The sequence below is a fragment of the Pantherophis guttatus genome, chromosome 1 (assembly GCF_059756535.1).
Source record: "Pantherophis guttatus breed Tessera chromosome 1, ASM5975653v1, whole genome shotgun sequence".
In the NCBI taxonomy this organism is placed as follows: domain Eukaryota; kingdom Metazoa; phylum Chordata; class Lepidosauria; order Squamata; family Colubridae; genus Pantherophis; species Pantherophis guttatus.
Window position 1 is genome coordinate 69,917,912 of NC_142063.1, and position 13,550 is coordinate 69,931,461.

A 13,550-nucleotide genomic window follows, 5' to 3' on the forward strand; every position below is an offset into this window, starting at 1 on the left:
CATACTTAGGGAGCAGGCAGGAGCCAGGACTGTGTCAGAATAAAAACAATACAGGCCGGATAGAACTGGCAACACAAGCAATGAATCCATGTTGCTATAGTTTTCTGCCAACTCGTGAATGGATGGAGAAATGGCACGGCAGTGTAAAAAGTGTCCCTCCCCCCGTTTTAATTATTAAAGTTTATTTTATATATTTTTCATTTTTTTGCATTAACTGTCTGCTTGTTCCAATTTAAGATTAACCAAGTCAAACCATTCATTGACTACTGGTAAAAAGGGTATTTGCCCACAGCCTCAGGTGCCCAAATCTGTCTGGGTCGCAGGCCAACATACCTGAACAGTAATGTCTGTTATTGACAAAAGTGAATACAGTCATTAAAAGCTGCAGTTAGGTTCAGTGGTGGAATTCAATTTTTTTTTTACTACCGGTTCTGTGGGCGTGGCTTGGTGGGCATGGTGTGGCTTGGTGGGCGTGGCTTGGTGGGCATGGCAGGGGAAGGATACTGCAAAATCTCCATTCCCACCCCACTCTGGGGCCAGCCAGAGGTGATATTTGCCGGTTCTCCAGAACCTGTCAGAACCTGCTGGATTTCACCCCTGGTTAGGATAGTTTTCAAAATACATCAAGGATGCTCAGCCTTATCTCAGTGAAAAAATATTCACTTGGCTTGTGATTGGTTTGCTGGGAGCCTTATTCCAAAATCTATTGGGTGGAATCCAGACAAAAACAAAATCTGATTTACATTTAATGAAAATCAAATATAATTAGCATAATCACACTCCAGAAGTATTTAATACATTGCCCTCAAACCACTTGCAGGATTAAGGTTTCAGACTGTACAACTCTGACATAAATCCACTGAATGAAAATTCAAGTTCACCAAATGTTCACAATTACAATTTGACATATAAAAAAATAATTTTATTATGTAGCAAAAGTATTGTTTCAGTAACAAAATGAACAAATCTTTGTGGAAAACACAAAATAAGGCTTCTTATGAAAAGCAAAATCGTCAATTCCTGTAATTTCAAGAAAAGTGTCAAGATTTTTTTCCCAATGGCTTAAAAATCAAAAATTGGTTAAAATAATCACCTGTAAAATTACACTTGATAGGATGAATGTTTGAAAGATTTCCATCTTCAAAGAATACTAATTGTATTCCTTAATCTGACATAAATAGCATCTCCACAAATCACAATCATAATTTGATTAGTCATAGTTTCACAGGATTTGCTAACCATTAAAACTGCCTTAAACAAAATATACAGTAAAGAGTAAAACATTTAATTCAAATAACATTTTTTTTCTTCTTTCTACTAAAGAATTACTTTTCCCTCACAGGAAAAATAACAGAAATGCATGCAATCTTCAGAACAGCCTTTCTGTTTTTCAAATAGGGTCTTGCTAGTCCATTTTCTCTTTATCCTTAATGGCACACAGTCCTGTTCTGGAACCAAATCCATTTATAACTGTTTCAAGGCTTTTCTTAGGTTGGTTTGTCCAAAGCTAGACTGCAAACTTTTCTTCTTTCCCTCCACCCCACCCATGTCACATCATTGTCTCAGGAGATATCTACCTATATAAGAGTGGGCAATGAAAGCTAATGTTTTTAATAAATATAGCTTTATACCAAAATATAACTTCTGAGATAAATAAAACAAAATATATTTCTACTCTTTCTTAATTAAAAAACATAAGTCGTAGGGTTCAGCTAGAAGACTGCCTCTACCATCTTGGGAGGGGGGAAAGGTAACTTTTGGAAGAAGCTTTTTCATTTATAAAATCAAAAATGAATTTAATTCAGTACCTAGTTTTCTTCATATTTTGAACATGGGAAGCTCAGGGAACCAGAAACTTTTTCATTAGAGTTTAACTCCCAATTCATTAAAAAAACAAGACTCCATAGATCACACGAGTAAAAAAATATCTTAAATGAACTTCTAGAAGATTTTTAAACAAACTATGGTTAACAAATTCACTTGTACATCTACCCAGTAATTAACTGCAGCTGACATAATATGTCTCTGGATTTTCTTCAATATATAAAAGCACCCTTTATTCCAATGGAATAAATAAATCTGCAATTTCCATAAAGGGATATTTTTTAAAGTTTGTTAGGCCTTCTTCAATCTTCCATAAAGAACTAAAATTCATTCACAGTAAGTATTCAAAGAAGCACTTAGGTCCTGCTTTTTGTTTTCGTTTGCTTAAACCCAGTTTTAATGCTTTCAAAATAGCATCCATGTTGTTGAGGACATTATAGCAATTCAATTGTACTAGTCTGTCAAATTCATCAGTTGTGTAGGTAAAGTTGAATGTCCTGTATGGTGAATCTTTTCCTTCGATTTGAAAATCAGCAAAAGTCTTTTCCTCTTCTGATTCACGTTCTATCCCTGTAAATAATGGAGGGAAGAATATATACTCTGTGAGCATTAAATGTTAGCTTTGCTCTAAGACGGGGATACTATCAATGCTTAGATCTACCATTCAATGCACAACCATGTTTAATCCAAGTGGAACAAGACAATGATGTGCCTGATTAAAGCACAGTACAAGTACATTTCGTTTATAAAACACCCCTGTGAAAAATCTCTTTAACATCATTATTTGTAAGGAAGCAATTCCCCCATGTCCCATACGTGGTTCTGCTTTATAGAACAAATTTGTTCACAATGTTAAAAGATATATGGCATAGATTCTTTATAACGTGCAAATACTGGTACTTTTAGAGCATGCTTTCATCACCTCAATTCCCCAAATATTGAACTACCATTTTCATTTCCAATCAGCATAGTGAAGATGGGATCATGGGGGTTACACTCCAATATCAATTGAACATCAAAGATTGGAAGATGTTGCTTTGCTTTGCAACATCTCATTAATTAACTAAAAAAGGTAAAAGTTTCCCTCTTCTGTTGTGTCCAACACAATGAAGCGGTGCTCATCTCTGATTCATAGCGGAGGGAACCAGCATCATCCAAAGACACTTTCATGATCATGTGGCCAGCATGACTATATGACAGTGATGGCTAACCTTTTTGCTACCACTTGCCAGGAGGGGGGAACGGTGGAAGGTCGCATGCGTGTGTGCCCGCACCCATAATTCTATGTGCCCCAACCCCGTGCGCACAACCCCCCCCCCACTCCCCGCACTCCTGGCACGCAATGGCCCAGTAGGCCCATTTTTCTTTCTCACCTGGCTCCAGGGCCTCTCTAGGACTTTGGGGAGGGCGAAAACGGCCTTCCCCATCCCCCTGGAAGTTCTCCGGAGGCTGAAAACAGCCCGTTTCCCTACTTCTGATGGGCCCAGAAGACCCGAAAATCAGCTGGCAGAGCTGAGCTTGCGTGCCCACTGATACGCCATAGGTTTGCCATCATGGCTATATGATATACCATCTCATTAATTAACAGCTGAAATATTAAATCCATAATCAGCATATAGGGGATTGTTATGAGAGCCTTATTTATATATATGTGTGTTTTCTGAGGTTTTCGCTGTAGTTGTTTGGCGAGAAATTTGGCTAGGTTTTGTAGAGGTGAACACATCTGACTACCAAACCAAATTAACTAACCTATTCCAAGACTCCACATACAAATCTAAACACAGATCCCACCACCTACCTGGAAAAAACCACTAGATCCAAAATAAAAGCCTCCCCCATCAGCGAAGAGATCCAGCAAAGAATCATTCCCAGAGAGAAATCATCCAGATGCCCTAAGCTCTATGGTTTTCCCAAGATACACAAAGAAGGAACCCCACTTAGACCCATAGTCAGCTCCATAGGTTCATCTCTACAAAACCTAGCCAAATTTCTCGCCAAACAACTACAGCCCTATGCAGAATCCATCACCTCACACGTAAAAAACTCATTCCAGTTCATAGAGATCATAAAGAAACAAAACTTACAGCCCAGCGACCTACTCGTGAGCTTCGATGTCATATCCCTCTTCACCCAAGTGTCAATCAAAGAAGCCTTGACAGCTATTCAAAACAAATATAACCCCCACAAGCACATCCTAGATCTGACCAACCACTGCCTATCCAACACATACTTCATCTATAATGGACAAAAATACAAACAAATAGAAGGAGCACCCATGGGATCACCCCTCTTACCTGTCATTGCAAACCTCTACATGGAACACTTTGAAACCCAAGCTCTAGAAAACTCTGATCACAAACCCAAACTCTGGCTCAGATACGTAGACGACACCTTCATAATCTGGCCACACGGGAAAGAAAAACTGGACAACTTCCTCACACACCTCAATAGCCTACACCCCAAAATACAGTTCACCATGGAAACAGAAGCTAATAATCAACTTCCCTTCCTGGATGTCTTAGTCTACAAGAAATCCAATGGCTCCCTAGGACATACCATCTACCAGAAGAAAACACACACAAACAGCTATCTGCACGCACTCTCACACCACCACTCAGCACAGATCAACTCCATAGCCAAGACACTCATCTCCAGAACAAAATGCTTAGCTGACGAACAACACCTAAAAACCGAACTACACACTCTTACTAACGTACTAACATCCAACGGATTCCAAAGAGATAAAATCACCAACCTAATCCAAAAAGAAACCCCCACTAAAATCCAAGACAGAGAACAAGAAAACGGCAAAGCCCTCCTCCCATACATAAAAAGCACCACAGACAGAATAAGCAAAATCCTCCACAAACACAACATCAAGACAGCATTCTGCATAAACCAAAAAATATCCACCATCCTAAGAAACCCCAAAGACAAAATTGAGTTAGAAAATCAAAGAATATATGAAATCCCATGCACCGCCTGCCCCACCACATACATCGGACAAACCAACAGAAGAATAAGTCCATGCATTGAAGAACACAAGAACTCAGTCAGAAAAGAGGAACCAACTTCTTCCCTGGTCCAACACCTTAAAGCCACAGGACATGATATTGAATTCAAAAACTTCGCCAAAACTGAACACTTTAACAACAGAATAATCAAAGAAGCCATCGAGATAGAACAATGCCCACAAAGCATGAATAAACGAGATGATACCTCCCACCTACCAGCCATTTGGAAACCCGCCCTCATTGACAAACGAGTCCCTAACACAAAGAATGACACCAGACCCACACTCACGAAAACCACACAGGATGTCACCACCACACATCCACGCAAAAAGCAAACCCACACGATGAGGCACGACCAGAAACCAGAAGCCAGACCACAGCTGCATCATTAGCCACTTTAAACCCCTCCAATCCATACATGAAGCAAACTGACACCCACCAGGAAGATGTGGCACGACCACGAACGTGAAGCCAAACAACAGCAACGCAGCTCACCAGCTCAAATCCCCCTGCAACTCAGACTAACCCGAGCACAACCAAGCCCACACCTAAACAGAACACACCCCCATCCAATCAGAGCACAGCCAACCCCCCCATCCAATCAGAGCACAGCCAAACCCCCAACCAATCAGAACACACCTCCACCCAATCAGAACACAGCCAAGCTCCCACCCAATCAGTTCACACCCCCAGTGGCAGTTAAAAGGAAAAAACAGCTGCGATCACACATTGCTCCTAGAAGCACGAAGCTGAAAACACCAGCCTGAAGATGACGAATGAGACTTCATCGAAACGTCGCCAAGACACTTCCAATTCGAGAAAACCCGAATAACCAAAGACTTACCTACCTACCTACCTACATACACACATACATATATTAACATCAGCTGCCTGCAATTACTGCAAGTTCAAATCTCACCAGGCTCAAGGTTGACTCAGCCTTCCATCCTTTCTAAGGTAGGTAAAATGAAGACCCAGATTGTGGGGGCAATAAACTGACTTTGTATAAAATATACAAAACTATGAAGGCTATTGCTTAACGCATTGTAAGCCGCCCTGAATCTCCGGAGAAGGGTGGCATATAAATCAAATTAAAAAAAAAAGATTTAATAAGATTTAATAACACACATTTGTGTGTGTTTGTAAAATTAGTCTTATTACATAAGAATAATCTTCTACTTGGATTTGATTTGCAAATTTGCAACTTTATAAAAAAATACTGTGATGATACCCAGTTTATTTCTTCATCCAAACAGAGAGCTTTTGAAGTTTTGTACAACAAATTTATGACAAAATCAATGTCAAAATATTCAACCAAACTAACGTTCTGCTATAATTTATAGCAAGATACATTACATTACATTACATTACATTAATTTTATTGATTAGCCCTTGGGCCATATCAAAGTGCAAAGATACATTAAAAATTTAAAAATTTCATACCTGGCATTTTGTATTTACGGAATGTATCATTAACCAGTGGGAAGTGAAGGACGATGGGAGCCTTTGGGTTCTCAGCATCCATAAAGAGGTAACATTCCTTAGGACTTTCTTCATCTTCTTTATTAAAAATTATTTGTGGAAAAGGGATGTCTCGTTCTCTACAGTATTTTTCAGTTAACTCCAAGATCTGTAGTCATGCAGTTTTTAAATAATTATTAAAGTCTTTTTAAAATCTACAATGTTCTTAATAAATTTCATTAAACCATATATTCCTACAAAGTATACTGAACCAGCTATGTACATGTCCAGTGCTACAAAGATACTTTATGCATCTTACTGGGCACGAAGAATGGCTAAATTGTGGAACTAGACTTCAATGTCTTGAATACCTCTGCATCTTAACAGAATTTAATTTAAGTTGGAAGCCATTTAATAGATGGATTTCTACCATAGTCAAAATTTGGGTTGCTCTCTAGAAGTCTTAATACCTTGGTTTTATGAGACTCCTTAATTTAGAAAATTAATTAAAAGTATATTATAAATATTGTTATTAAAAAATTAAATTAGTACAATGGACGTAATTTATCATCCACTATTCCTGATACTTGTATTATGATTACAGTTTAATAGTAATTTTCAGGTTTTTAAAACAATAAAAATACTCATCCTTTCCCTCCAGTATAATATACTTTTAATCACTCCATGAAATACTGAAAAATATGTCTTTAATGATACCCTTATATCTTGGATTTATTCACCTAATGCTACTCTTTTCTCTTATAAATAGCGGTTTTTTTTCCTATTTATATATTTTTCTTGCGGTGTTCAATTAAGATTTTTTTGAAAAAATAAGTGCAACTCAAAAAGTTTATATCTATCTATCTATCTATCTATCTATCTATCTATATATATATATATATATATATATGTTTTTTTTTTCTTCTAGCCAGGTTTTCCCTACGTAGCCAAGGTTTTTTTGTAGCTCCAGCTCAGTAGAATCACATCTACTCGGTTCTGGGCTTTTTTCCTTTCTAACACCTAGCAAGCTCTAACTGTTAGGTGGGAGACCTAAATAGATCCATTTCTAGCTCGTTAGCTGTCATCAGTAGGCCACACCCATATCCTCCCTGTAAAGGCACAGTATCAATTTTCTTACTTCTTCGTAGGGTTTATGAGTGTTTTTCTTCTAGCCAGGTTTTCCCTACGTAGCCAAGGTTTTTTTGTAGCTCCAGCTCAGTAGAATCACATCTACTCGGTTCTGGGCTTTTTTCCTTTCTAACACCTAGCAAGCTCTAACTGCTAGGTGGGAGACCTAAATAGATCCATTTCTAGCTCGTTAGCTGTCATCAGTAGGCCACACCCATATCCTCCCTGTAAAGGCACAGTATCAATTTTCTTACTTCTTCGTAGGGTTTATGTGTGTTTTTCTTCTAGCCAGGTTTTCCCTACGTAGCCAAGGTTTTTTTGTAGCTCCAGCTACAAAATATATATATATATATATATGTTTTCTGAGGTTTTCGCGGGTGTTTGTATGTAGGTCTTTGGTTATTCGGATTTTCTCCCGCGTAAAATTACGCGGGAGAAAACCCGAATAACCAAAGACCTACACACACACACACACACACTTCCAACGGGCGGGCCTGGGTTGATTCTAAACTGATTTTGTAGCTTTTTAAATTCTTGAATCTTGAATTTTAATTTGTATTCCCACGTTTAACCTTATTTATTGGATATTCTGATTTAATTTGTCTTTTAACCTGAGTCCTTCGGGAGAAGGGCGGCATACAAATCCAATAAATAAATATATATATTTAGTCTCCCAATAGACAGCAAAATGCTGGTTTGATGTCTGATAAAGCCTAGAAACTAGTGAATGGGATTTCACTGAACTATGGCTGTATAAAGATCTTGATTTACGTAGGAAAAAAACCTGGCTGAGAGAAAAATACATATATACACACACATACATACATAGTCCTTGACATGACCACAACTGAGCTTAAAATTTCTGTTGTTAAATGAGACTTTTGCTGTGAATTTTGCCCATTTTACAACCTTTCTTGCCTCAATTGTTAAATGAATCACTGTTGATAAGCTAGTAACTTGGTTGTTAAGTGAATCTGGCTTCCCCGTTGACTCTGCTTGTCAGAAGGTTGCAAAAGGTGATCACATGACCTTGGGATACAGCAACAGTCATAAATATGAACTAGTTGCCAAGCATCTGAATTTTTATCACATGATCATGAGGATTCTGGAGAGGTCATAACTGTGAAAAATGGTCATAAGTCATTTTTTCAGTGCTGTTGTAACTTTGAACAATCATTAAATGACTGTTGTAAGTCGAGGGCTACATGTACTAACTTTAACACAACTTAACATACATATAAAGTAAAATTAGTAACTTGAAGGAAGCTGGACCTTGAGATGAAACACCTTGGTATGGATGGAAATTTCACAGAGAGACCAGAGCAAAGAAAAATTCCTTTTGTAGTTGTGTATCTTACCTCAAATGGTGCTTCCCAAGAATAATTAAATGATAAAATCACGTCAACATCTCTTTCTGGCTGAATTAGCAATGGAAAGGGAGAATTGATAGAAAAACCACCGTCTACTAAGTAAAGATTGTCTTCCATTGGAGTCAACATGTTAGGAAAAGCATCTAAGTGTGTTTCTGGAGTGGAGAAAAAGCAATATACTTCAGTCTTATCAATGAAATGGGACAAAAACTACAACTTTCTATGTAATCTAAAATATTTTGGAACTGAATGAAAGTTATTTATATTCGGATGGCGTAACTGGCTAAATTTTATATCTAATTATCTCATTAATAAGATGATTTGCCTAATGTGCATGTATTACATATTTAATTTGAAAACCTTGTGTTATTCAGATTGCTCTCTTCCTCCCATTTATACACAAATATACCCAAAACATAATTTTTACACCACAAATCTATGGAGGTTTCCAAAATTACCTTTTGAGATAACAAACTTTTTGAGACTGATATAATCTCTGTGGAGGTATAAACCTTGCATGAAATTAAATGTTTCACCAGCAGTTACACGAGACTTGAAGAAGTCCTGGAAAATCTGTAGTAAAGGTCCACCTGGTATAACCAGACGTGTCTTCAACCTCATAGGATCCCGGAAATGAGATCGTCGACTGTCATCTGCAATCACGGACAATACCAAATATGGTTAAACAGTTCAAATCTACTTATTGCATCTACCCTATGAGAGATTAATAATTAATCAAGTATTTCAACTATTATGAACACTAGATTCATTTTTTGGTCCTTTATACTGATTTTGGTGAGCAAATCATTTTCTGATCTCATCTGGACTTGAAAGTTTAGCAGATCCACTAAGCTTAGATCTGATTCTAAGAAGAATCAAAGCTAAAGGCTACTCTGGGATATAAAATCCATATTATTGAATATCTTTGTCAGATGTAAATGCCTTATTCTCCAATGTGTAAATAGTGTACAGACAGGGTATCAGGGGTTAACTTATTCTTCACTTCTTAATGTATTCATAATTCACCACTCCCACATATAGCTCCACCCATTGTATATATAAGGAGCTACCTACACCATTTCCCTTGCTTCTATCTGTGAATATTCAGTGAATATAGAATGCCTAATGTAAATAAAAGAATATATAGTTAAATCTTTAACTCTTGTTGATCTTATTGAGTCTGATCCTGAAAATATTGCAACAAACTGGTAGCAGAGGATGGTTAATTGACTCAATAAAAAGCTTTAAAATGTCTAAGAAAGATAGGCCCAACACCAGGGCCTACAGCAAAGAAATGGAAACGGAACAAGAAATAATCAACGAATCCACGAATGCAATTTCGAGAGAATCCGAAGAATACACCACTGAAGACGAAGAAATAATTGATGACCAGGAGGAAATCGAAATAGAAAATAACGAACTCAGGTCAGAGATATTAAAACTATTAAAAAGCCAGAAGAATGATGAAAGCCTCATCGCGAACCTCCAAGATATGCTAAAGAACAGCGGAGCAGCGAGAGAAAAAAACATCACCAATGAAAAACCCAAAGATCCAAAAATAGTGAGTAATATGACTGCGGAGAAAATCATTACAAAGAAGAAAAACGATGATCCCGCGCAAAAATTTGAATGGCGGCCATCTTGGTTTCAACCGGCCTCCAAGATGAACGAAGAAGAGCCAATCAGCAATCTCAATTCAAAATTTCTGGCGCGAAAAATATTATCGGACAACGAAAACGAAAAGGAAGATTCAAACACCTCAGAAGAATCAGAACCAGAAAGCGAGGAAGATCCAACAAAACACCAAATAAAATCAGCGATGAAAACGCTCTTTGCTGCATTTGGGCCAAAACTGAAAATTACTAAAAAGACACTAAAAAAGCGAACGAGCAAGCCAATGCCTCAAGACCTGCCCGCTCCCATCCTGACTACTAGAACGCTGACGCCGGAACCCAGAGAGCCCTGCCGATACCGCCCTACGTCGCAGACCGAAGCAAGCACCAACGCTTTCAATAGAAGAGGAAGAACAGCCACCGTCGCCAGAACCCCCAAAGTCGAACCAGAGACCGACTCATCTGAAGAGGAGCAGAGCGAGCGGGCCGCAATGAGGAGAACCTTCCACGACGACGCCGAAGAAGAAATGGGCAACGCGCATGCGCGAAACTACGCTGACGATCCGGGAAGACATGAACAGGAGAGGAGATCATGCAGACTCGTAGCGAGCATCCCCATGCCGTTTTGCAATTTTCTGCATTTACGAGACCACGGACTACCTCAGGTTGTAAGTAATGGACCCAATAATGTCGGAAATTTACCCAGTGACTTCCCAAAACTAAGGGTTGATGGCATTAATTTACAAGAATGGTATCAACAGCTCCAGGTTGTCTTTATGAAGGAAAACTTACTGTTTTTTATCACTAGTCCCCCAAAAAGACCTTGGACACTAAAAATAGATTGCTTACACCATAGAGCTTTTTTCTTAATAATATCTAGTGTGTCTCCTGCAATGTATCACAGCATTAAGCCAAATTTGACTGTTTCAGAAATTATTCAATGCATGTTTAATTTGTTTCACAGTGACAGTGTAGCCACCACCACAAGGATATCTAAAGACTTCTTTTCATCTAGGATAAAACCAGGGGTTTCCATAAGTGAACATTTAATATCTTTGAACAAAATAAGAGCTGAACTGCATTTGAGGGGGGAAGTGATTTCAGACCAAACAATGAAAAGTGTCATTATCAACTCACTTGACCCATCATGGGACAATTTTATGTCACATTTAGACACAATCAATCTAGGGTATTTATCCATAGAAAGTCTATCTAACAAATTGATAACAGAAGATAATTCTAGAAGGAATCGTTCTAACAATCACACAGAACATAAACCATATAGGAAAGTAGCTTTCCAAGAAAAATATAGTGGAACATTTAAATGTCATAATTGTGGATCCAGGGAACACAATAGAAGAGATTGCCCAAAATTCTTAAAAGAAAGATATAGATCAGAATACAGAAACAAATACGATTATAGACAGCCTTCCATAGAAAGGCATAGATATAGGAGCCCACCAAATCACAGAGAGAATAGAGGGGGCAGAGACAATTCAAAGGATAGAAAGTCTGGTTCACTGAATGGATTAAATAAACAAGACAACACTAACACACAACAAAGTGAGAACAATAATTGGCTCATTGATTCTGGAGCAACTAATCACACCACTAATAACAAAAGTATATTGTCTTCTTTTGCAGAAGATAAATTTGTAATTAAGGTTGCTAACCAAGAAAAGGTTCAAGTATTAGGTAGAGGAAATGTAACCTTGCCTGGTTTAGGAAAAATAGAGGGGGTATTACTAATACCTGAAATACCTCATAACATATTAAGTGCCATAAAACTAAGCAGAGATTCTGACATTAACATTGTCTTTTCAAAAGGAAAGGCAACTTTGGAAAAGAATAAAATAAATGTAGGCACTGTGGTGACTAAAGGAGGACTACCTTACCTAATAACAAAAGAAAAATGGTTACATAACATTGATTCAAATATGGAAGATTGTATTGAAATAGATGATGAGAACGTTAGCAACAGTGACAATGATGAATGTAAAATATCTCATGATCACACAGATGCACACAACGATAAGAAGCCAAAGATAGGTAAACCAATTCATGATGAGTGTGCTCACATATTGCATAGGAAGTTAGGACATGCCAGTTTTCCTGTAGTGCAAAAAATGACTGAACACGCAGAAGGTGTTAAAATAAAGAATTGTGAAAATTATCTGGAATGCTCAGTATGTAAATCTACAAAACTAAAAACTAGTCCCAGGCCAAGAAAATCTACCAGATCAACTAACAAAATTTTTGATTTAGTACATATGGACTTAGTTGGTCCATTAACTCCATCAATCACTTATAGGAAACGTTACTTCCTGACAATAGTGGACGATTATAGCCGCTATGGATTTGTTTACACACTAAAACACAAAGATGAAACATTTCAAAAATTTAAAGAATTTTACAAACGCATAGAAACACAATACAACATCAAAATAAAACAAATTATGACAGACAGAGGGTGCGAATTCATGTCTAAAGAATTCTCACAATGGTTAAAAGACAAAGGAATGTTACATTACACATCTAGTCCATTTTCTCCGTTCCAAAACGGGATTGCAGAGAGAAAAAATTCCACATTACAAACCATGATTAGATGCACATTGGAAGATGCTGGCTTAAGCAAACAATTCTGGTCAGAAGCCTTACATTATTCAAATTACACACAAAATAGAACATGGTCCAGCATTATAAATAAGACACCATATGAAGTGATGTATAATAGAAAACCAAAATTAGCACACATGCATATATTTGGAGTCACAGCAGACGTACACATACCTAAACAATTAAGAAGAAAGGGAGAAAATGTGTCCAGGAGACTCAGATTTATGGGATATGAGACTGGCACTAAAGGATACAGATTCATTGATAGTAACAACAAATTTATAGTCTCCAGAACAGCTGTGTTCCATGAACAAGCTAACTGGTCTAAATTACATCTTAATGAGATATTCCCAAATAAACATGAAGATACAAAATCTCATGAGAAAGGGACTATAGAAAAACAAAATATCAACAAATATAAAAACAAAACCAAAACTTGGACAAATAGCCAACTCAAAATAAAGACAGATACACTAACAAAAAAGGAAGCAAGATATTTGCATGATAACGATAGTAAACCCGAG

At 37.5% G+C, this 13,550-nt stretch overlaps 1 protein-coding gene across 1 annotated transcript in view; it reads right to left on the minus strand.

Moving 5' to 3' along the window:
* Positions 1-900: 900 nt before the first annotated feature.
* LOC117665639 (cytosolic phospholipase A2 zeta) overlaps positions 901-13,550 on the minus strand; it is a 35,382-nt gene continuing 22,732 nt past the window's right edge. The window contains exons 17-20 of the mRNA XM_034417776.2: positions 9,256-9,450; positions 8,786-8,952; positions 6,282-6,468; positions 901-2,394 (exon numbers count right to left, since the gene is read on the minus strand). Of these exons, the coding sequence (XP_034273667.2) occupies positions 2,156-2,394; positions 6,282-6,468; positions 8,786-8,952; positions 9,256-9,450 (788 nt within the window). The 3' untranslated portion in view covers positions 901-2,155. The remainder of the gene's footprint in view (positions 2,395-6,281; positions 6,469-8,785; positions 8,953-9,255; positions 9,451-13,550) is intronic.